At 32.8% G+C, this 26,999-nt stretch overlaps 1 protein-coding gene across 1 annotated transcript; it reads right to left on the minus strand.

Moving 5' to 3' along the window:
* Positions 1-763: 763 nt before the first annotated feature.
* Positions 764-26,407, minus strand: Smp_011680.1 (CD36-like class B scavenger receptor; the record flags this gene model as incomplete). The annotated part of the gene is made up of 11 exons (XM_018789027.1): positions 26,373-26,407; positions 21,876-22,206; positions 20,795-20,952; positions 20,475-20,628; positions 17,983-18,153; positions 15,078-15,169; positions 14,078-14,127; positions 12,288-12,415; positions 9,490-9,759; positions 4,828-5,121; positions 764-823 (listed from the first exon to the last, which is right to left on the minus strand). The coding sequence occupies exons 2-11, from the start codon at positions 22,002-22,004 to the stop codon at positions 764-766; spliced, it is 1,506 nt and encodes a 501-aa protein (XP_018654511.1). The 5' UTR covers positions 22,005-22,206; positions 26,373-26,407.
* Positions 26,408-26,999: the final 592 nt, after the last annotated feature.

Here is a 26,999-nt window from a genome sequence, read left to right on the forward strand (position 1 = left end):
AAAGCGGCGAATACAAACAAAAGGCAGTATTTGTAAAAACGATAGATAGGACACAGTAGGTAAATCGGCTCGGGGAGTAAAGCACTAACAGGGATAAGCAGAGTACAACAAATCGTGAACAGAAATAACAAAAATACATAATCTAGATACTTGATTCGTGAACCAAAATTAAAGTTACTATATTCTTAGAAAGAATAAACGGAGTAACTGTTTGAATATAATGTAGAAGGAAGTGGGAAAGCATGATCCGAGCGAAAATGATGCTTAGATAGAATAGAGTTTAGATAGGAATGTGAGTGAAAGAAAATATCAAAAATATCCTATTGCAGTCAAGGATCTATTATGATATAAAGTACGTATATAATCATATGCATACAGCAAATCTAATATAGGCTAAAAAAGAAAGCACCTAAATAAGCTTTAAGCGTTGAACCTTAAAAAGCTCAAAGGTGAGAAAATTAAAAAACAGATTAGTTACATTGTTTGCAGAAAATAACGTGTGAAAAGTCAACAGACTGGTTTCTAAATTTTAAAAAGTTTAGGATATGGTTATATTATTATACATTTTAAATAAACAATTCCAATGAGCACTGGGATAAGGTTATGGGAAGCACTATAATAGAGGAATGAAATCAAGTTATTTCATATTCTTTTTGTCTTGATAAAAAAAAAATACTTCGATTGGTTTCGCGAAAACAGTGAGCAGCATTTATGTGTAGCTGAAGGACTAACAGACGAATTGACAGGAACGAGGATAAATAAATCAGGCAACTGTTTTTCCAGCCGTATCACTGGGTTTGAGCAAGGGTTTTGATTCGATAACCTAGTAAAACATAAGAGATAAAAATATGGTGATAACGTTACGAAAGGATTATTAAATATATATGTGGAGCGAGCAAGCCGATTTGAATAAAGAAATGTTGAGGTTCACTCTTTTCCGTATTCTACAAGAAAATACGGGCAACTCATATCAAATTAGATGAAAACAGTAAAAACGGAGATAAATATGAAGAATAAAAGAAAACTCAATTGAGCATAATGTTAACCAGTGTTACTTCCTTAATGTTTTAAAGGTTGAAACAATATTGAATTTAAGTTCTATTAAAAAGGATTTAAGTTTCCATTTATAAATAGAAATAATACTAAGAATGAACTTCGAGCAGAAATAATTCATATTTATATCAACTAAATTTGGATTGTATTAACAAGCTCGTAAATCAATCTTAACTAAGAGAGTAGTTAGTGTAGTATATTTCTAATGAAGGAAGGACAGAGGGTGAGTAAAACTATGTATTATACAAAAATGAAACTGTCGAACTTTCTGACATAAAAGAAAATTATAATTTGGAAAACTATTGGAACATTTTGATGAAGTGGTCTAGCACTTTAAAACTGGATAGATACAAACAGAACTGAGCTTTAAACAAAAGATTCAGTTAGTTTGTTAATAAAGCCGAGTGGTATCAAAAAATTAACTGCATGAGAAATGCTAAACTATAAGAATAGGGGCGATTACAAAGGTGTTAGGTAATTTGTTGCGTTCTTCATGGAATATTTATCTGAAAAGTAAAAATGACTGTAGATTAAAAAAAGTCGATATTTATTTTCTGTAGATATCTAAAATGTACATAACATAAAAGATTAAAACCCATTAAATATGTGAATTATCAAATGAAGTAAAGAAAGAATTTAAATGTGATTCGGATGTAGCTTAGTAGAATTCTACCTGTGTAAGTATTCGCATCTCTTTAGGAGGTTCGGTTTCTTCTACATTTGTTTATAGAACTGCACACAACTTTGTAGTTCTAGTATAATCTTGACCTTTTAAAACACTTCATTATTAAAGTTCAGACTTATCATCAGTAAAAATAATTCACATGCCTAACAAAGATAGAAATAAGAATTTAAGTATATGTAGCACAGTGCAGGGATAATAAATTTATTAAACTTATTGATATATCCATAAAACGACACTGATATCATCAAGGTGAAAGTGAATATTTGGAGACTCCATACATTAAAAGGTATGACAATATCTTCAGTCATTATTATTAAATGTCTTAGTTACGTACATCGAAAAATTCAACTCAAAACATGTCCAACAGATATTCTAACTTTAAAACACCTCTCTATAGCGATACATCGGGATAAAATATGATATTGCTTACTGTAAAGGTTTTTTAATTTAAAATAAATACCATGTGAATTAAAAGACAATGGTGAGTGACTTTCTCAAATACTAACCAATAACATAAGTGAAAATTTCCTTTGAAATTCGAACAATTGAATATAATGTACGGCAAGTTGAAAAAAACTTTTTCTATCTGATGCTTAAAATTCCTTTGATTTTAGCTGTTAGTGAAGGACTAAAGAGATACTACAAAGCAAAAATAATAAACTAGTATTAATATACGATTTGATTTACATTGACGGTCCTGAACTTGTCATACGTGTGTGTAATACCTACTCTATTCATTGAAATTTCATATAAATATCGATAGAATTAATAAATCACTTCATATTAGTTAATGCATGACAACGTAACACCGTGTTGAGTGAATAAACATACAACAGAAACCTTTTGAAATGATGGCTGAATGTCTTAAAATACATTTGAAGTTAGAATATGTCACATACAATTAGAGGCTTGACACTAACTATGCACTAATGAGGTTAAAAAATGTTAGCATTCCAATCAAGATTTATTTAACAAAACCATATTAACAAAGTGAACCAGACATATAAAAAAAGATCCTAACTTCGATCAGGATAATGGAATCTCTTACTAGTGATTATATACAAAATCAACGGTAAAAACTTGGTTTAAGAGCACAGCAAAAAATAATGAAATAAAACTTGATCAAGCTGTAACGTATGCTTATTTAGAGGTATAGAAATACTGCTGGACTTCTCAGAAAGATGAACAGAGATTTAAACTTAATGATTAAACTGTTACCAACTTGGAGTAGACATGTAGAAGAAGTTGATCTATCAAATAGTTCCATATTTAAGTTTATTTCATTCGAATTGGCTATTCATATGGGGGAGCTTGTCGACAGATTATATTTACAATCGGCTACGATCATTTGACCAAAAAGAATCATACGTTGTACGCTACTCAATGAATGAACCACGGTACTCAGCCATTAAGTTTACAAGTAACATCGCTAAGATTGACTCAATGTTACTGGAAATCCCCTCTATGGATGTTGAACAACAACTATTCATACTTTACAATGAAATAATTTTATGACAAAAATGAAAATAATGTGTCAGAAAAATTGTTTTCATAGATTACAGGTCTAGGAATTATCATCTATTAAGATTAATTGCATTGTTATGCATATGTATATATTTATTTACACAAAAACAATGAAATGGACTTAATAAGATGATAGAAACCTATTATGATTAGTTACTTATTGTTTTTGGTATATAGCTATCCATCTACTTTTGGATTAGAAGAAAAGCAACCAAAAGAAAAAGAAAGTGGTTGTATACACCGAAATAGAAAAATCACGAATCAAATTGAGTTGGGAACAGGAAAACCTGGAACATAGGCACACCCGTTAGGTACATATTAACTAAGAAAATTTTTATCACGCACCAATAGATTGATGAAAGATAAGAATGAATGGTCTATATTAACAGAGATATACTTAAAAAAGACAAATTATTAGAGACAGTCATGTTCAAATAGTAAGACACAAAAGCGAACAGATAAGTAAAAAACATTGGTATTGTTAGTTAAGTAGCAGAAAGAACCTTACTTCCACCAAAAGAGTGATTGTTTAACGCAAATAATTTTGTCGCCCAGTCACTGCAAGAGTGTGATTCGACAACTTTATGCATGGTTTATTGGTTAATAAAAAATTGTAGTGTCAAATTCGCTTACGTATTACATAGAAGTTATCAGTATTCTGTCTGGAGGAGATTGCAGGCAGTCGATAACCTCTTCCTATAATCGCACAAATGTGCAGCGTTTGATAATATATATATATATATATATATATATATATATATATATATATATATATATAAGTCAAATAATCTCAAGCCTTCTCAGACATCACTATTTAAACTTTTACATATTGTTGGTGTACAAACTATTATAGGGTTTATTATGTAAATCAACCCATAATGAATGCTGTCAATAGTTGCTTGATAAGAATCGTACTATAAAATGGACTTCAGAATGATTAACAAAAGTATTTCGAAAATCTGCTGAAATACATTATAATCCTGAATACTTTCAATATTATTTCTTCTCAGTTATTTGGATGGTCCGTTTATAGTATGAACTTGATGATGAAATAATCAATACTTATATAAATCAGTCATAAGCAATGTAGAACCTGGTACAATTCGAAAAGACCCGATTAGGGATATAGAATTGTGACTTGGTTGCACTCTCTAGACAAGAGTGATAGACCAACATTCGGTTGATCACAGATAAAAAATGTGTAAATGACATAGGCAAAATCAATGGAGAACTAGGGTTCGGATTGCGATGGATACAGTAATATAACAAATTATCACGCAAAAGTATATAATTCTTCTAAATCAGTAGTACAGATGTACATTAAAAACGGCTTAAGTTACTATAAAATACTTGAATTGATGAATGAAGTGATTTGACCTCTAGTTAAGATCTGATGTATACATTTCATTCAGAAAGAAATAATTACTGGATGAAGTTTATCGAACTGACAAGAAAATGAAGTGACACGAAAGTAATGAAGTATCTGTAACTGACTAATTCTAATTACTTGGCTAAATAACGTTTAATATGGAAAACACTGATAGGCCAGTGTGATGCTAACTTACCTGAAATGAATCGTGTTCTGGTGAAGGTTTAACAGTCCATTGATCAAATGGGCTTTCATCTGATTTATTACGGAACCCAGAATCTGTTGGCACGAATGTAGATTCAGCTTGGCCGTGAATAGAAACACTATCAGTTTTTGTTAATTTGTAGCGCCTTAATAGAACTGCTATCAAAATGACGGCTGATATAAGTGCAAGTGAACCGACAGTTGATAAAACAATAGGTATTATTTTCTTAGGCTTAAGAATATAATTTGATATTTTACTTAACGCCTTTTTGTCAGCCACTGCAAACTGAAAGCAAAACAGTAACAACATGCCCATGAACTCTGAATATAAGTACAAAAACAAAAAAGGGTTTATGAAAAAATGACTTAAATTTCAAGTAAATGTATGCATGACATTATTTACCTTCACCTGTAGTTACTCTAGGGTTACTGACGGTTTCAAACCCGAGTAATTGAGAAGTCTGAGTTCAGGATTACTAACATACCGTCAGAAAAAGAAAACTCGCCCCCAAATGCTCTGGTACGGCCGAAAGTGGGGAGAGTACGCTCTCCTACTCGAAATGCTCTCACAGAGTCACGCGTATATAGCCTCTGCCAGGAAAGTCCTACTCACTGTCGTCTCGTGACATGGGTGTTGTTTACGAAATTGAGAGGACGAAAAAAAATGTCCGGCGCTTTAACCGGGTTGGTGGACACGGAAAGTCCACCTAGGGGAGTTGGAAAACCCTGATTCCAAACCAATGGTGCACATGGGCTCCAGTATCCTGATGGAACAAATGGTGTATGAATCAATCGTTGGTCACCGGCTACCATGGGACTGCATCTCGTTACGATGCTCCATTGTCTTGTGGATCAGATCTTTAGGTCAAAGGCTCCGGGTGTGACCCCCTAGGAAAACCACCTGCATCAGTTTGGGCACCTGGACAGCATCACAACCCTCACACAAATCGAATGAGATTTGTGTGGTGCATATGTATCTGGTGCCCCTTGTACCAATATTTATGTGTTTAAAATAAAATAACCACAAATAATCACTTGAACAATTCAAGCTATTTTCTGACAATTGAAGGGCTTTCACATAAAAAACAGTTTGCATATCTCATGATGCAGGCCAACATTATAAAGAATGTTAGCGGACCGCTGGCCCTTCTGACAACCACAACAACAAGTACAAGTATATGAAATGTCCACACAATATAGGTGACAGGTAAGTTCACTCAAACTGCAGAGCAAATGAGGAGATGCGACATGACTGTGTTCCAAACAAGTGAAACTTATTGGACTTATGTCCAGGCAAAAAACAATAATAAATCACGGCTCCAGGATCAGGAAAACACGCTTCAAAATAGAGGATTGAGGGATTACAATGCCACCTGATCATCCGATGAGGAGCATAAACACAAAGGTGGAGACGGACAACATCGAGTATGGATGCATCATAGAGCCACATAGATTGGGAGAACGAAGTGAAAGACTGAGATATCTACCTACGATAGTTCAGCAGAACGGTCATATAGGGGAGCACTTTCCGCCACAATTTTGTACATGAAAATGCATGCGTTTCAGCACATCTCACAGGATAAAACTATGTCGATCGCATATCCATATTCTAACATTCCAAAGACCGAACAACACATTGTAGCGAAATATGGGGGCAGACAGAATAAGAATGAATAAACATTGGCAAAAAACTACGAAGATTATCTCAGGATAGAGCTGGTTGGAGATGGCCGGTCGGAAGTAACAGGCTTAAGTACGTAAATTATGATAATGTTCCACGAAGTCACTTTTATAAATAAATAAGTGAAGCGAGTTAATGCTCAATTATGTTTTGTGTTATTGAATCGACTGTTTCGTTGATTTAGAAGGGTATACGCATATGAAAATAAAAATTTTTTTGTTTGAATAGTTAATGCTGAAAAGTTTTGAACAATATATTTCCGAATTACATTAACAGTAATAAAAACTCGTCATTTAATATGTTTGAACCTATTGTTATATTTCAATATCCTATTCTTTGACCAATTATAATTATAATGACTGTAAAAACGTCAGGGAGAAATAAATCACTCTAGTAAAGATTATTTGAAAACATTTTAGTTAGTTAAAGACACAGCGATTTGACTAGTTCAGTCTAGTATGACTTCAATTCAAAACCTTAAATGTAGTAATCCTGGATTACATGTACGGTGTTGCGACCCCTTTTTTGAACATTTTGCAATGAAGGCCGCTTATATCAAAAAACGAACGTTTTCTACCAGCATATAAAAACCAGCCACCAGTAAATTTTATTAGTAAATGACACGATTTTTGGGGAGAAAACTTATCACGAAAAAAGCACAATGCGTTTTTTATGAAATTGTGGTAACCAACAAGTGAATGTTTTTAGCTGATCGAACTACATGATTTATTGAAAATAGGATAACCAAAATAATTTTGAGAAATTACAAGTGTTAATGAAGTTCGTATCATCAAAAAATTGTTGAAAATCTTTTTTTCCTATCATCGCTTACCTCAGTAAACCAAGCTAAGGGGAAGAAATATGGTCCTGCCATATCTTTGTATACTTCATTCCTACATAGAAAAATGAAGGTAAAAAGGACAACATCCATCAGTCTTATCCTTTAGAATTAAAAGAAATTTAAATTTGGGAAAATCTGTAAGAAATAGACACAAGGGAAATATGAAGAGAATGAGTAGTCTGTTAACCGAAACTAAACACTGTTTTAGTATTGCAACTGTTGTGAAAATCAACGCGAATTTTGTGGTGATATTTGCATTATAACGCCATATGAACTAATTATAATCTTTGTACAGACAAATCAAGTTGATTTTATTGGTTGTTCTGTACACTCGTATATTTAGTTATGTTAACTACTGGGTTGTAACCCTGATGATCATTAGTCATGTAGTGTCATATTTAAAAGAATTTAGTTACTTGGCTTTTCGAACTGTTTCAACCTTTGGAAAAATATTTGTGTTTTGTTAAACAGGTTTTAATTCAATAATGGCTTTTCTACATGCCACACAAAAAGTATAACTTTTTTTCACACATATTGAAAAACATCGTACTTTATATGAAGTCCAAATGGGAATCTTAATCAAATCAGCCAAAACAGTGCTTGATCAATGAACGTCATGAGACATCGATCATGACGCTCTTCACAGCAAGTTATATGTTGATGAAAGAAAATACAGAGACTTGTAATTGGAGAAAACTAAACTGATGGATATTAGTATGGTTAAATACCTATTAACTAAGTACTTAAATACTAATCAAGAATTCATTTAACATTTCAACAAACAATATCTACAGACAGTTGAACATGATGAAACAGTCAACCAACTATTTATAAAGGGTGCATTAAAACTAAATTTTTATGATTATATTGCACTTTTAAAGTTGAAAGTGCACCACAAAATAGGCCAAGATTATACCCGAACCATATATAAGTTAACACTTTTCCAGGGTTTTATGTATTTCGGTGCATAACCCAGTCATATTAATTACTCAGCGTAGTGGACTTCAGTCTAGAAGTTAATGATATTTGAACATGAAATTAAAAAAATGAGACTTTTTTAAATTAATTATATTCGAACAAATTTTATTGAAAATAAATAATGTATGGAGGAAAAAGAATTAAAGTGTTCTTAATATGACTAAAAATAACTTACAAACTGGCACGGTTTTCAATGTAAGCATTAATTTGAACCTTTTTAAAAGCTTCCAATACAAATCCAGTATTCTATGGTGTATTAAACAAAAAGCAAAAAGGATAAACACAATGTTTGCATATGTATTAAAGTAATTTCAATTTAGCAAGAGGTCTTACATTGTGGCAGTAACAATATGTATGTCTATTCATCATCAGATGTGAATATCTCAAAAAATAGAAAAAGAACTATCACATGTTGTTAATTTATGTTAAATTTCTGATTTACAAAATAACTGGATATGTGAACTTCGAAGCAAAGAACTTACAATGTCGAACCTAATTATGTAATGCTAATAATAAAACATTATCATAACCAGGTAGGAAAAAATAGCACACCTAATAGGTTTTGATCCCGATTGGTTTAGACACGACTATTATACTCTATAAGTCACCTGTAATGGATAGCAATAAATTTCAGGCATGTGTAAATATATGAGGAAGAACTAGTTTAGCAAACTAAGCATCAGGAAACACACCGAAGATTTATTGGAAAGAGTATTTACACTTCATTTTGCTTCTAGTTATACCAATGATGATCGTCTTCGAAAACCTAGAATGCAACTAACCGCCACGTAACCAAAGATCCTATTGCTATACAAGCACGGTTATATATCAACCAAACAACAATGAAAACATCTCCCTTAATTGAGAACAAAGGTATAATACTTTGTAGTGTTAATGAAATATCGTACATTAAGCTAAATGTAAACTCCTTCTAGACAAAGCATGTTTATTAAAATTTTAATTGCTTATGAATATTAAAATATAAACTGAATTCCATCATTCTCAATCTAGCACTAGTACAGCATGGGAGAATTGTAATTTAAAAAAATGAATTTAAGAAAGACCAGGGAGAATAAGTCAATCAGTACACTATACAACTTGAGGATCAGTTGAAGTAGTTAACTGGTAAAGTGGAATATCAACATGTCACTCACAGGCTCAATAAGTAATATAGTAGAATCGTGCTTTACATCAGGCTCCCTTATCCCATCCATGGCCGCCCGAATACTTGGGTCAGCTCCCAAGAAATGTGGCTGACAAGCAAATATAGGGACTGCAATCCTAGGGTTCGAGCAAGGTGACAAAGGTATCATTCCTGTTGGAGGACAGTCTGGACCGGCCTTCTTCTTCGGACAGAATGCAGCATTCAGAGGATTAACAGTAGCGTTCTGAGATTGTTCGGGATGAGACGCAAATCTAAGTAGCTTGAAATGGAAAAAAATATACAAAGACATATGTAATCTAATAATAATGCATTTCTGGTTTTGTAATTACTTTTAGTAATATTTTACCTGACAATAGTAATGATAGATCTTTACTCTACTACATATAGTATACAGTGTTTATTAGCTACCGATCCCAATAACAATGTGACATGTGGAGCCCAGGAGTGATAAAAGTGAAATCAAGATCCAGTGAAATGTATACTGAAAATGAAGTTTACCTCGAGGTCAAGAAACAAAAAACAAATCCCTTTATATGTTGCACGATTTAACGATGATAGATTTTTAAGTCGCCTATAGTGAAATAAATGCCTGCTAATTTACATGCAATTTGAAAATCCCAATACCAAAAAAATTTCCAAACATAAAGATGATAATTCAGATTAGGAAAAGTACTTTATTCTCACTGCTTTATTCAACACAAGCGAATTGATTTATTCAGCCTATCGTAGCTTTGTCACAAAAGTTTGATGACTAGTCACCGTTTTATGTAACTTCGCATGCTTATCATGAAGCGCTGAGGAAGAATCATTTTATAAGGTTATAATATCCGCCAAACACATATAATCCACAGTAGAAACTAAATCAAATATCTCACTGAATATCATTTTCATTTGAAGCCTATGGATTTCATCCACTAACTAGCGATGAACAAATATACATATAGCTTGTAACATGATCAGTGAGAACTTTTAGAAAATGGAAATGAATTTAAATGTGAACTATCCATACAAGTCCTTTCAGAAAAATACGCGCCCCTTAGAAAGAAATCAAATATCTTAATGAAGAAAAGTAGAAATTTTGTTGTGGACATACAATTTCCATTTAAACACTAATTCTGTTATTTGATGATAAGCTGTAATGTGTAAACGATTTATACTCTCCAACATAATTAGGGCATACGAATAATTAAAATAATAAACCCTAATTTCGATTGCTCAACTCTACGTAGTCTGATGAAATAGACAAAATGTTATCATCATCACAGAAATATTTACCAATTTGCGTTTGCTTTGGTCTTCGAAAATTCCCTTTTACCCTGCATTTTCATTTCACTGTATAAATGACCCCAGTGTGGGAGTGTGAACCATTTAAGTAAAACATCAATATAGCAGCATATAAATCCAATGACTGAGATAAATACAAAAAATAAATCAATGAAATTCAGTAACCATGACTGGTCGATTCGCTACACTGAGCCATAGATATTACGTGTATATGTGAGCGCATAAAATAGTCTAGTTGATTAGTGACCCAATAACTAGCGATAACGGTTCACGGAAAATCTTAAGGATCACAATGAAAACGGTATCTATCCTATAGTGTAAGTAAAACGAAACTTTGGATGAATAAATCTAAAACATTGAAGCTGTACTGTATTATAGTCTGATAGTCAAGTGAATTCAATGTAAACAGTTGACTAAGGAAATATGTAAGAGGTTTCAGTTTTATCTTTTTAAATTTAATGATAACAGACTGCCAAGGAAACAGCAATTACATTCTCCTGCTATTTGGTCGACATTATGTACAAAATAAACAGTTTTGAAGATTGAATTTCGAAAATCATTTAGTTGAAGTTTTCGTAAGATTTGGTAGTTCGACCTAAACGTTAGAATAATATCCTTAACCACCCTACTATATTAAATATGCTTGTAATTTCTCAAATTTATCGTCAGTTTTAAAAAGTTCACTAATCTTCATTAACCCTTCGCTTCCCTTTATGTGTGTGACATTCTAAACCCACGCAAAAGGCTTTACATGATTCTGCCTCACTATTTCTCTGAAAAGTTAAAGGAGTGTTTAAATGTTAAATGACCTTAGTACACACATTCCTTTTGTTTTTATACAACGGTTTGTAGCTTTGTTGACAAAGAGTCTAGGATGAGGCAGGAAAACGACAAAACAATTATCCTTTTTTAACTGAGTTGAAATGTCTTTCATGCTGAGTACTGTAACATAGAAGAACACTTAACAGTGTTATTAGCAAATGCGTAGCACACACTCCGTCAATGTTCACAGGAAAATGTAAAGTATTAATTATTTTGGCTAGTTTTAGCTAGCTGAGATTGAAACATAATAGGAACACAAATTTAGGTCTTCATTGAGAACTTAAGATTACACTCTATTAGAAGCAGATAATCAGTCGTCGTAGGTACACTTGACAGAATTAAGAATTTATCAGTTTTGTGGTGGTGGTATCCATTCATCTAATTTAGATCATAATTGATTACCTGGATACTAGATTTCTAAATTTTAAAATGTATTTTCTCTGTTAACTCACAAACCGGCGCAGAAGTAACATTCCTATAACTGTGTTGAGACAGTTAAGTATATAATTGTTACTGTAAAAAAAGGGAAAGACACAGTGGGAAAATCATGATTCATATTTTAGTTAGGATATTGGAAAAAATAACAGAATACACACGAGCAGAAACAAATACGAAAATTATTGGATACTTTTTAGTATAACTGATATTCTACTCGTGTAATTATTAGATACCTGTACTTACATGTACACCACTGTCATGAGTTGCAGTCGCCCAACCAACAGCATCTGAATGAAACGATCTGCAGAAATCTGGCACAAAGAAGAAGATTCGAGAAGACATTTGTAGTCCTGGCCGTATAACACTTCCATCTGAAAGTAAAAAAGAATTATTAAGAATAATAATTTGTGATGTAGGAAACAATTGAGAAATTTCGTTCTCCAGTTTCAAATTTCTCAGTATTCATCAGGAAGATAAAATTAAGTCACAATACAAACTGTTATTGTAAATCGACGTGAAATATCACGTAGTAATTGTGGACCTGCTGACATTTTTATGGAGGACAACGACACTAGATACTAAACCGAATAGTTATGTTTAACTATGGAACTATTCATGAATAACAAATTAACAAAACAGAATGAAACAGCTATTTTGTGGTTTCCTAATTTAGCGGTCAAATTACTGAATAGAGATAACCCAACAACATAGAAATCGGGATAAGTGTAGTATACCGAAGGTATGAGATACATTAATTAATATACTTATCGATAATATCTGCTTTACATATTTAAAATATTTTGTTTTTCACGACTACTCTTAGTCTTGAACATTATTCCCCTGCTCCGAATGACAGTCAATAGCTTTATGAGTTGATTATATGACCTACTTTTGTGGTAACTGACATAATGCGCTAGAGAAAATAGTAGCACTAGATGTTTAAACATATTTTATTTATCTCAGTTGGGGAAGCTTTACGCACAATTCGAGCGACTCACCATATTTACCAAGTTCGTCCGCTTACTGCTCTTTGCTTTCAAATTAAGCATCGCAGTAGGTATTAGGTTTAATATGTTTATTCTGGTTAGCGTTCTTTAGCAAAGTTGTTTTGTACGAAATGGGGGGTTGCTGACCTCATGAGCAACCTTCCTCCTTTACCCGGGCTTGGAACCGGCACTAACCCCGGAAGAGCTACAAGTGGAGGAAGGTCAGAGAACACTGTGTCGAGAATTGGAAGCAGAAACCAAAAGGATGGAAACAACTGGAAAGGATTGCCCAAGACAGAGTTGGATGGAGAATGCTGGTGGGCGGCCTATGCCCTTCCAGTAGGAGTAACAGGTGTAAGTAAGTTAGGCATTAGGGTATTACTAGTGTTGAAAACGTTTGCGCATTGCTGACTAGTGTTGGCGATGGTTGGAAGAAAGTTAGGGGCGACCAAACCAAAACGTGGCATCAGTCCTTGAAGTCACTAACTTCTAGTCTGAGCCATGTTGGTAGATGCAGACCACTTGGTTGGGGTCCGCGCGACTATTGTAACCAATGGTTGGAGACCCTGGATGACATGGGTCAGAATCGATTACAATGGTGTAGGTGTATACACTCCGTCTTCTCTTAAACCGTGAGATTAAAATTGATTTATACCTTTATTTCTACGAACTAATTCTTTCTTCCTGTATTATATCCTCATACACAATCTTCCTTTTATATATTATTATATTTGAAGTAACTACTATGAATTTAGTGTTCATCTTGTTGTGCTAATGAGGTTATGGCAACTTGGACCGATGCATATATATGCCTGGTCCTACGTTGCAGCTGACTGACTGACATTGGGGTATTCACTTGTTAAGTTCAGAAAATTTAAATATCAACTTGAAAATTTAAGTTTTCTAACAGCTGTTAATGTGCATATTTTCGGAGTTGATTAAGAGATAATGGAGTTTATAAGCTGTATATGATATATAAAAATGGTATTCGAATATCGATAATGAAGGTGTAAAAACAATTTAACATTCAGCTAGAAACTAACGTACCTGTGCCATTTATCATATTAGCGTAATCAGTATGCCAATAGTTCAAAGATCTAAATAAGAACAAAATGAAAGCATAATACTTATGTGAGTATAATATATATTATATTACATGGAATTAACACATGTAATAAATTTAACGATTGTCGGAAACGATGTACATCTGAGATTTACTGAGTGACTTTCAATGAGATTACTGGTTATCTGATCACAGAGAGTGTAAATGGAAAAAAACTCATTGAATTATTGACACGGAACGAATAATCATAAGTTAATTAAATTTCTATATTGTTGCTGATGTGTATACGGTTTCTAGCTTATTCGGAGTAAAATCACCTTAGGAAAATAGGTATTATATTCTCAAGAAAGACCAATCACAAATATCTAAAATCACTTAGAACGCATTTATCATCTATCACTTCAATAGTAATAACAGGTTAGGCTATGATCATTAAGTGTATACTATTTTTTTACATATAATGTCTACAAAGTTAAACACCCAAAAGATGTACATACACCCATTGATAATTGAAATTTTTGGATTAAAACATTAATTGTCGAAAATTCTTTTGGGATGCGTTAATTGACGGCAACATGTTAAAAATTTCATAATCATTCTAGATAAAGACAGAACAAACTAAATACAAAGCTGTGACATCCTTTAGATTGCTGTACAACGTGAACATAAAGCATACTGCCTATTACTTAGGACGTAAACTAATAACTTCTATCTGCTTAATCTTGAAGAGATTTTACAGATCTTAACAGTAGCGAGTCACAGATTAGGCAGAATAAATATTGAAAATATCTATTTATTTATCTATAGAACTGTATTGTTCTACTTTTTAATTTTCAATCAATCAATACTCTCAGGCTGTCCGAACTGATATAAATAGACTGAGTTTGGAACACCCAATTGAATTGCAAGAAGTTGATTCCCTTAATTGCAAAGCCATAGATATATCTAATAAAGTTACTGATGCATTTATATACATATACTTACGTTTCTCCATTGTATCTTAGCACTTTCCCGACGTTTGAAATATTATAAGCACCGGTGTCAATGACGAAATCAGAAACTTTCGTACCATTTTTCTAGAGGTGAAAGAAGGAAATAAAGGGCCTTAAAAAATACATAAAATCGAGTTTTATTCTAAAAATTTTAAGTCATGGCTTTATGATAATTAGAGCAAACATAACTCATTAAAACATACTAATTAATCATCTCATAGTTAATTTTACAGATATGTAAATAAAATAAAACATTTTTAAATACTTCGTATCTGAAGAGCAAAAATATACACACACGAGATCCCAGCAACATAACTGTGTAATTTGTACATGCTGAAACTGGGATTACTGTTAGGATTCTGTTGTCAGAGCTTACTGTATATCATGAGTCTGAGCTGAGACGTTTATTCGTATAATAACATTTAGACGTAGGAAGTTCACACAGGTTTAAAAAATTTATATACCTACGGGATACCGAAGAGTTGTTATATTAGTTTTATTGTAACCTGTTGAGATAAAAGCATCATTCAGGATTTCATAAGTTACGGTGGATTTTATCGACACCAATAAATCACTATGTTAGTAATATTTTACGTTTAGTGAACAAGAAATAGTTAAATGAAAAAACAACCTATGGGGGAAACAAACCTACTTTGCAGCTATTTGTATTTAGCCTTATGCACACAATTAGTGTTCGGTTTCAACTACTTATCAAATCGTGTATTCAGTCTGATAAATCAAAGTGGAATATTGACGATGATGTGAGTTTCCATGCTTATCGTTAAACATCTTGTAATCATTGGTTAGGAAAAACACTGATTATGACCTTTTTTCTAGATACCGAATAGTCCATCGATAATTGCGCAATCCTCCAGTTTATTTTTCTTAAACAGTTTAAGAAGTTACAGAATTTATTTTTCTGTCAGGTGAAAGGTTTTTATTATTCGGAAATCTTCCTTACAATATAATAACCACGTACTGAATTATGAGTTGTTGGTACAGAAGTAGTGTTTGTACCTCGATTTTTAAAATTCCCGAAAGTGAAGAAAAGTTTAAATCGATAACTGAATAGTTGACAATCAAACGCTTAAACCAATGAATTACTGATCTATTATATATAATACACATTTTAGAGAGTGGAGATTTCATGAAAACTTTTTAGTAGAGACTATTGTGAACAAATAGGGAAATTAAATATGGTAACAGAACACTTGAATAACCACACTGAGATTGCTGTAAGAAAATACCAAGAGTAAGTTTTTTTATAGTTGAGTACACCTTAAGTATCATTTTTATCTGATGTTATCAAAGGTTACATATATACAAAGTTTAGAGAACCTAATTCTTTTGATTATTCGATTAAAAGTAAAAGATAGATAAGGTTGTACACTAACCAATAGATAAAGGACGAATCTCAAGGTCAATGAAATTATACATTGATTTGTTGGTGGCAAAAACAACCGGATGAGGTTACGAAAGCAATTGTATGAAGCAAGACGAACAGAATAACTATACGAGCGTGTGACTATACTAGATTTCAATCCATGAAGGAAAATCAACTGTGGTAATTGCCACAAAAAATTTAATTTGATTGACTATTATGGCTGATTACAGAGATTTCAACTGATTTAAGACCTCAGTGGTTCAAACATTTTGAAGAATACATCACAAAATGACCAATCATTTACTTACAACGCATATAAGCAATTCTGAATAGATGAATCAACAAAGTAATGTGTTCTTTGTCATACAACGAGTTAATATAGTTAAGGTCCTACATAGGTTCCTCTTTTTACGTAAGTAAATAGTCAACAGAAAATAAATACTGCTGTCATTTTACACATAGTGCTTAGCTACAGTTTCCAAAATAGGATATAACGGTAATAGATATACATACTCATTAAATAACTTGGAAAATATTGACAATAATGCTTAACAGCAGTGTAAAATCTTCAGGTATTGCAAGTCCGTGGTCCGATAGTGTGCACTTCTATAAGTTCTCAAAACAGCTGTTTTGTTCTCCTGGTTTTGGATGTTTGTCGAAAGGTTTGGATTTTATTTAGAAAACATCTCAAAACTGGTCAATGCTTTACAAACATTGACCAAGACACTCCAGTTACTTGATAAGCTTCGTTAGCCTGTATTGTGATTATAAGGTATTTTATAAATCTTTACTTATGTATATTTATTTGCCGCTGCACCCTTGGGATAACAACAAAACAACTGTGGTTTAACTTTGTTATTGTTCACATCCAACCACATATTGATGAATAATTTTTCACACCTTACGTCTTCACACTCCTAAAACCCGTCTGTTGCCTAATAATATTAATAATTTTCAAAATGACATAATCAGTTATTATAGTTGTTTAAAGATGGATATAAAAGCCAATTATTTGTGCAGTGATCTGTATTTTAATAACATAGTTTCAGCGAGATATAATGTTTCTTAATGTGCCTTCATATATTTAGGTTAAAAGAAAGTGTGCATCCAAACATATTGAGCACAATATTTCGATAACACCTAAACCAATAACTACTTTTTTAATACTTACCGTCATACTTTCAAAGTTTATTGTTAGGTGTAAAGAAAAAAACCAATCTTTTTAATGTCAACCGCAAATTTGAATCTATATAAAGGTTACAATAAGTAGCACAATCATAAGACTGCTAAATCCAAGGAAACACATAACAAGTAACTCGCTGCGTTTAGTACATAAGTAGACTACAATGGAACGAATTAGGAAATTCAAGATATGGAAGTTAAAGCGAATGTAGCCTTCATCAACTTTATACACATATATTAAATATAGTAATACTCAAAGTAAGTTTAAAATACGGAACAACTAGTAGTGCATAATAAATAAAATCAAAATTTGTAGGTAAAAGCAAATTACCGTAACCATTAAGCCAGCACGATCTGTGTCACAAGTTCCATAACTTAGACAAGCAGACATCAGTGGATCTTCGTAACCCCAAATGATTTCACGAGGTGTCTTCGAAACAAATGCGTTGAACGTGTATAAAAAAAATGCTATTTTGAGGTATTCCGGAAGATTATTTATGGCCTATGGTAACACATAAAAAATATAAGGTTGACATGATTAAGGGAATGTGACAAACGAAAATTCTACAAGTGTTTCGCTGGTTTGAGCAACCTATTTCTGAAACTTTCAAAGATGCATGCATAGTAAATTTCAGAGAACACATCAACAGGTGATAACAACTGGAAAAACAGAAGTAGCAAATTATAGGTAAAACAGAATTCTTAATAGTTCAATAACTGTCTTCCAAAAGGTAATATTAGCTGTTTAGAGTTGACTCCACCGGTAAGTAACGAACCATCAGATAATAATCAGTCAGTTTTTCCACAAACTATATGTATCCTAAATAAGAATCAAATAAGATAGATGATAACAAAAGTCTTGAATTAACATATTTACATCAATGCATAAACTCACATAATAGTTTTAATTCATTGGATTAGTTATGATTTTAAGTAAATGAATCAGTCAATATGACATATGACAAGTTTAAGGATGTACAACCGCCTGAAAGGGTCCAGCTTATTAATTGACAATCAAAAGTTTTGCTAGTGAGTACCTACACAAAAGGTGTGAGTTCTATTCAATTGATTGTTTAACGATAATCGGCAGTGTCACGATTTGGTCGGTGCACAACTGATCCTTACGGAATTCGGCCTGTTGATCTCAAAGTTGGGCATCTACTGAATCTTTCATGTTGTTCAGAAACACTTTGTTGAAACCTTTTCCTGGTAGCGACATTAGTGTGATTCCTCTGTAGTTCTCACATTTGCTCAGATATCTTTTCTTTGGTATCTTGATGAGGTATCCTTCTTTTTAATTTGTCAATGGCACTTGTATTTCCTCCCAAATTTTCCTGAATAAAACATGGAGCAGGTTTGCAGTTTCTTCAGCTGGTATATTGTCAGGTCCTGCTGCTTTCTCACTCTTGATTTGTCTGATGGCAATCCTGATTTCTCCGATCGTTGGTGGAGTGACATCTATGGACGCTGCTTCGGTGTCCGGTGTGCTCAGAGGACTAATCTATTCAAGAGTCCCTCCAAGTGTTCCACCCATCTTTTGCTCTGCTTCCGAATCTGTGATTACCTTGCCTTCTTTCACTTTGACCGGCCTCTGGTTTACTATATTTCCCTTCCAGTTTCTTCGTTGTGACATACAGTTGTTTCATATTTCCTTCCCTTGTAGCTTTTTACGTTGTCTTTGCTAGGTCTTCGAAGTATATCCGCTTATCAACTCTAATGCTCTTCTTCAGTTGTTTATTTGCTTCTGTGTATTCAGCTTGTGCCTTGACTTTTTCTGCTCTTGTTCGTAAATTGTTGTCTCCTTGTTCTTCCTTTCTTGAATCTTATGCAGGGTGATGATGCTTCTTGCAATCCAGAATCTCCTGACACGTTGAAATTAGTACTTTTTCGATCCCTCTAGAATTGTCATCCACAGTAACGTCCTCTTTTTTTCCAGTAGATCTTGTAAGACTTGGAACCTGTTGTTAAGAGCTATCTTGAATTCGTTGAGTTTGTCAGTATGTCGAAGTAAGGCTATATTGAATCTTTGTAATGCTATTTCTCCAGTTGCCCATTGCTTCTTTAGCTTCAGTTTCATCTTGGCCACAATCAGATCGTGATCTGAAGCTGTGTCAGCTCCTCTTCTGGTTCTCAAGTTCACCACTGACCTTTTGAATGTTTTAGTATTACAAATATTATCTATCTGGTTCTTTGTAGTGTGATCCTGTGAGACCTATGAGACTTTGTGTTTGTGTGAGGATATTGTGCCACCTTTAACCATTTTGTCGAATGCACTTTCTTCTTCATGAACAGAGTAGAGAAGCATCTCTCATAAATCTATCCTTTTCAGTCCAGCTTGTGTCCAATGGGTTTCCCTGTTTCCGAGCATAGCCAAGTTGTGTCTCCTCATTTCCCTTGCTATTTGATTGATTCTCCTAGTCTCCCACAATGTCCGAACACTCCATGTACCTATGTTAATTGTTGCTCGGGTTGTTATAAGGGGCGTCGGTCTCGTGACGTCCGAAGAATATCGGCTTTCATCCTGAGGTGTCATAATTCTTCTTTCGACTCGGAGGGTAGAGTTTAAATGGTTTAATTTGTTTGATATGGTTGGCGTTCTATTAGCAAGGTTGTTTTCTACGGGATGGGGTTGCTGACCATATGCCCAACCCTCCTCCTTCATCCGTGCTTGGGACTGGCAGTAACCCTCGAAGAGCCACAGGTGGAGTCACACCATTTTAAGACGAAATTTAAATGAGCAGAACTTGTTAAACTAAATCGGTGGCAACACACAAAAACAGAGTTGTAACATAATGAATTTGAAGAAAGTGTCATTCAACTTACCACTGTTACCAGATCAAGACTTGTAACGATTCCTTGATCATCAGGACCAACAGAAAGTTCAGGTTGAAAGTAGTAGAGAATTCTGTGTTGATATTTTACAGTTTTCGGAGGAGATTCTTCGGAAAATTCTACATTGTTACGTTGACGATCCTCGCTGTATTCAAAATTTAAAAGTAATCATTATCGTCATTGATGCTATATTAGATATACATAAAGGAAACACTACGCATGCGAAGACATTACGTAAAAGTCTCAAATCTCATTACCCATAAAGAATGTTGACTTGTAAAGTACATTAACTATCAAACAAATAAACTAACCGGTAAACGTAAGGGCCAACTTCATCAAATCGTGGTCGACCACCACTTAGAACTTCTTCAGGATTGGTCAAATTATACAGATATATGGAAAAATACACAGGGACACTTGGTGATTTCCAGTTATCAAAAATTTCACTACCGGGCAAAATAGCAAGTTTCTAAAATATATGAAAGAGAAGTAAACAAATTCATAATTCGGCAAAAATACTCAGTAGTTAGATTTTTAATTATGCTTTTGGATATACAAATGTGAGGTTATCAGTGAATTTAAATTGATTCTTAAGATATAGATCCATATATGAACGGACCAAAATGCACTACTCATTATAATTGTTTGTCTGTTTGGTTAGTCAAAATAACTAACTAGGTTTATCTTTATGGTATACACTGTTAACAAGGGTAATTTAAAGTAGAAAATAAGATTCATCAACTTCAATTTGAGACCAATATCAACAAGCGTGTCATTTAGAAGTATTCTACCACAGAGGCAAAATTAATTAAGCTAAACTAAGCTCTAAGATTATGTATGCTGGTAGTTTATTTTAAAATATATTATGATACTTCGCAAGAGACGTTAAGGGAAAAGGTAGTATAAAGATATAAAAAGAGAGGATTAAGTAATGGGAGTAATTACACAAAAACTCGTGTTGCTTTCCTATAAAAGACAAACAATAATAATGATGATAAACTACAAATATCATTGGTTTCAATTCTGAATCCTATCATGGTTTTTTTTAGTTGGTGAACTGCATGAATGATAAAACAACACTTCATGCATCTATCCTTCAGATCAAAGCATTGTCATACAATAACCACTGATTGGCATTTCTCAGCTAGTCCCGAAGTAGATCTGGTATTCACTAGATGTATGATAGGTTTTTAAACAGATTTTAGCTGTTTCGATGTGTAAACCACTTTACAGAAAAATTCAAACTATATACAGACGTTTCGCATAAGCTAATATACGTTTTGTAATAGAATTACCAATCTTAACCATTTTTTCTCCGTATGAAAGCAGGTGCAAATGTCTGGGAAGATATGGATATTTGTGTATAATATAAAAGTCAAACCAAAAACTCACCCTAGAAATTAGACTAGCAAATAAATGGTTGAATGTAAATAGCCCAATTACGCAAATCAGGGACAAGAAAAGCAATGCAACTACGGATAAAATCAAGCAAATACGATTAGGTTTCGATATACGAGCCATGATTTATGTGCGAGCAAATTGTTACTGGAGAAGAGTTTATCAATAGTAATATGTAAGATCCAGTGGAATGTAAGCTGCGAATCGATGGTGAGATAAGATAGCAGAACAATGAACTGAGCAGATGTGTGTAAAAGAATCAAACAACTGTTGTAAATATCACACTCATATATACGTGAATTTACGGACAGGAATTTCTGTAGACCTACAAGAAATAACAGCAAAGTTTAAAACCATTAGTTCATGTTTGATAAATCTGGATAATGTAATAAGGCGAAGATTATTAGTGCAGTACATTTCAAACAATCTAATCACATAAACTTAAGAACATTTATATATCAAAAAACAAAAGACCAACTAGGTAAATCGGAAGGTAAGGAGAAACAAAGACAATAAATGAAACACCACTCTGGATAATAAATCAATGTTCGCAGGGTAGGTTTAGGGTAAAAACAAACTGTTTTTGAACATATAAAGAAGGTTTGAATTTTCATATTGCATTCGAAAATAGTGTCAAAAGTTTATCAGTTTAAGGATTTACAGAAATCAAAAACAATAAACGACTAAAATACTAAAAAGGTTACACATTTGATTATTTCAATATAACTAGAGAAAAACGACGAAATCATGGATTTGATATAGGCATTATGTATAAAGAAAACATCAATAAAATGTTTTGTGACTTTTATAGAAATGTTCAGTTCAATTACCCGTAAAAGCATGATACACACGACAAAGTAGTAAGGCTATGTAGAACGATAGACTTCAAGGTCTGGAATATATGCATAAATATATATTTCAGTTAAATGCAACCAATATTTCACCAAGCATCAAGTGTCTCGATTTGTCAGTGGTGTGAGCGTGTTGTACAAATGTATACAAGTTTTAACGGAAGTGCATCCAATCAACAAATGACACTTGTTGTCCAAATAGAGCATTAGTTAAAAACAATGGGATATAGATCAGCAGTGATGTAGCAAACAGTAACAAATTAACGTAATATACTCTGATAAACAGTCTAAAAAGAATTTACTATATGGGTATTAGCATCATAATAACCATTTGTCTCGTAGTAATATGCGAATATAGACATAAACAAATATATTTTTATATAGATATAGGATTAAAACAGTTCATAAATATGGACTGGACTACAAACTTGCATATTTTTACTTATGTTTTATTAAGTAACTAGTGGAGAAATGGTGGATACGAATTATTTTCATGTATCTGCTACATTCACCAAATTGCGTTTCAGCGATTAATGAATTTCAAGATGATTATTCTATTTTATGTGTTTACTCGTGAGCATGTTGTTGACATAATTTTAGGGAAAATCAGTGTGGCAAGGATTTATTCTAAACAGAATGAGTAAATTATTAGTAGAAAAACTCTAATCTGGATATATCCGATATCTATAAGAGCAAATGAGTGATATCGCTAACAGTATTATAAAAATCATTAAGTGTTATAAGTACATATATCCATACAATGGAACACCTTATTCACACAATTTAGTTCTAGTTGTAATTAAAAGCGAAACTAGAGAAAACGTGGATTTATTTACAGAGGAAAAGAGAAAAATAACCGTTATATAGGTCAAAAAATAATGAAGACTTTATCAAATAAAGTTAATGAGAATAACGGCATGAAACTGTGCGAAGTATGTAGAGTAGAAACTGATTTTCGTCTTAATCGTTTAGATTTTACGGTAACGTGGTACTTACAACGCTATGGCGTATGCTGTGAAAAGTATAGTATCATTATATATATATATATATATAATAGAAAAACTGGCTTACAAACAATGAAAGTTCAATCAAATCCGTGAGACAGCATATTTTAGGATTTACTAATTACACAAACACTTAAATATTTCTTTATTACAGATTTGACTATAATAACAATAGTAGCGCACCTAGTGTTATGAAAACATCAAACACTAAAAATTTATTTGCTAATATCATGTGCTACAAGAATGTTGTGAACAAAGTATAAGATAACCCGGTGATAAAAGCAAAACATGTAAATAACAGCGGTCACATTGTCATTAATTGAGTTTATTTAGAAAGTGTCAGCATTTAGAAGATGTATATATACATATTTAGAGAGTGAAGGAGAAAATTCTGTTCAAGAAGACACCCTACTAGACAATGAAAATAAGTATGTTTGCGTCAACCTAATTTTTATTCACGAAATTTGGATGTAGACAAATATGGTGTTTCTTTACAGAACTATAAATACATTCACGGGTCTGCATACTTTGGGACAAAAAAAGGAATGAAAAATTAAGATATTCAGAGAATATGAATGATCGTTTCCAATACATAGATAAATACCAAAAATAACTAGTGGTCAGTATAAAGATGTGAAGTTTAGAATAAGCAAAAAATTGAAGATATTCGGATTTGAGTTTTACCATCCAAATTCACTGTCAATTTCTATCAAATAAATTCACCGATAAAACCTGTAGTTCAATATACTACTAAAACCAACACTCAACAAACTCATACATTTATATCGTGGTTTTTTTTGTATTTCACCACTGGAGACAATCGAATCGTCGTCGATCTGTTCTTCGAATAGTGGATTTTTTGTCATATGAATAAACAACGTAGAACGTTTCATTGTTCCAAGTAGATTATAGGAATAATAACACTAAGATTTTATGAAATCGATTGTTTACAAACGAAATAATGTTTATGACGACTTGGAAAAATACTCGAAAACAGTAGAAGATTGAATACAATTGTAAATCCAATCTACTTCATGTATTGCCTGCAATAAATATTTTGGTGAATTAAAATGAATTTGATAATATCCATACAATTCTAATCTTGCCCATAATCTTTGATTACAAAACAGATATACTTGGGAATTGACAAAGACTTATTTCAAATAAATACCCAGTTGTCTCATAAGTTTTATTGATTATTATAGCCAAATAAGCATTATTAAATAACCTACTAAGAATAATGATTGATGTTTAGGCACATGTGACTGCTTCATTTAATATTAATATGTTTGAAAACATCAGTCCTACCAAATACAATCTTGGTACCGGTGTAATCCAAATCGATTATCTATCTGAGTTAGGTGTACATGTCACAAATTGTATCAGTTATTGATTAGGAGTAATGTATTAAGGAGTATCTTTAACTAGTTCTTGATCGCAAACGATAAAATAACGACGCAACTTCTGGCTAACCAAAATATTCAAAATATTTTGTAAACTAACTTCCGACGCATGCCCCTTTTAAAAAGTAAGATATCAATAATGGTTAGTTTTCTTGTGAGCACTTTGTGATTTGGCAACCATTAACGTCAAAACAATCGTGAGTAGGAAAGTAACTTATGTGAAAGTACCTGAAATATATGTATACATACATATACGAAATTTCGCTTTAGAAATTGCACCATAGAGCGACGGTTTAAATATTATTTCTATGCTTTTTGTGGACTTTCATTCACGGCGAACGATGAGTATTTACAAGTCGGTAGCCGTTCCAGTAACACGGATTATTTTTAACAGTTTCTAACCTAGAAATCTAGCAAACATACCGATTCATATAATTCAAGGTTTTCATTCTACCCTGAAAAGTTTCCTCCACGTAAAACTGACCTCACAATTATTACAGCAAACCTTAATAGATAAAAAACAAGATGACCGATAGTGACCTTAAATAAAATCTATGATTAAGACAACAAGAACTAGAAGACAACATATGTCATATACTTGATTAAAAACACCGACAAAGTAGCAAGTCTAGTATTTCGAAAAGTTAAATGTAGAAATGAAATAAGACTCAGTAAATTTTGTTACACAAAGTAACTGACTATAACTTTGGTGTGAACAGTCTTAAATGATATGATTCGAAATCTCTATAGTTCAGTGTTATTTGGTAGCACCCAATGTCCCAAAACTGTTGACTTTAGTCAGACATTTCACGAGATTAGGGAAGGTTGAGAAAGTGACCAGAAGACGTATCTAACCAATGCACTGACGAATAAACAAAATAAATAATATACACTCGTCAAGGGTTGAGCTATATCTTTAAGCGTACATGAAACGAGGTTACTATTTCATTCAGTTTAGCAGTATAGGTAAATGTTATTGTGTATTACCAATGATTGTCATAATATTCAATAAGTCAATTAACAGTACAATAAATCAATTGTTAGCCCATTAAAACAAAATTAAAGTTATCCAAAACACCAAAAATGGCAGTTAAATGAACTAAAATTTATTATGTGTTTAATAGGTTAAAAACAAATGTTCATTTTCATTGCTACCTGATAAATAACTCAGTTTAGTCATTTCCCGAATAATAAAATTAAAAGCAACAACATAGGCTTTAGCTATCAACTTACCCGTAGAAAAACAAAAATCACTTCCTCGTTCTCTCAATAAATAGTTCATGATTAGTGCTTTATACATCTAGATCATAGGGGTGAAAAATTAGTCTGCTATGATAGGTTGATTAGAACTGAACGTAATTCAACCAATTAGAAATTAGACAAGTCTAGAACCTTGAGAATACAAGGCTAAAGAAAAATCACGCCATGGGTGAGAAGTTGAACTGTTTGATATGCGTTTTTTCCAGACACTTATTAAAGGTCATTGAAACAATGAACTTAGGCTTCTTTTAAATTGAATGTCAAAAGGAAAAGTACAAACACGAAAGAATAAATGACATTAACACAGTTGGAGGTCTAGAGGTTAAGCGCTCGCACGCGAGACAGAATCTGGCGAGGCGAAATCGTGGATACGCACTGCTTAGGAGACCCATAGTAGGACAAAACGGTCGTCCAGTGCTTCCAGGTTTTCCATGGTGGTCTAACTTCAATTGACTCATGATCCCAACTATTAAGAAAATGAGTCATTGTTTATTTATCTTTGAGTGTCAATTTTTGACAACATGAACAAAAAGTGGGATTGTTAGCTGGACTACCTACGTTTTACGTGAGCCTAACAGATAGGCTACTATGGTTGTATAG

The sequence above is a fragment of the Schistosoma mansoni genome, chromosome W, assembly GCF_000237925.1.
Source record: "Schistosoma mansoni strain Puerto Rico chromosome W, complete genome".
Lineage (NCBI taxonomy): Eukaryota > Metazoa > Platyhelminthes > Trematoda > Strigeidida > Schistosomatidae > Schistosoma > Schistosoma mansoni.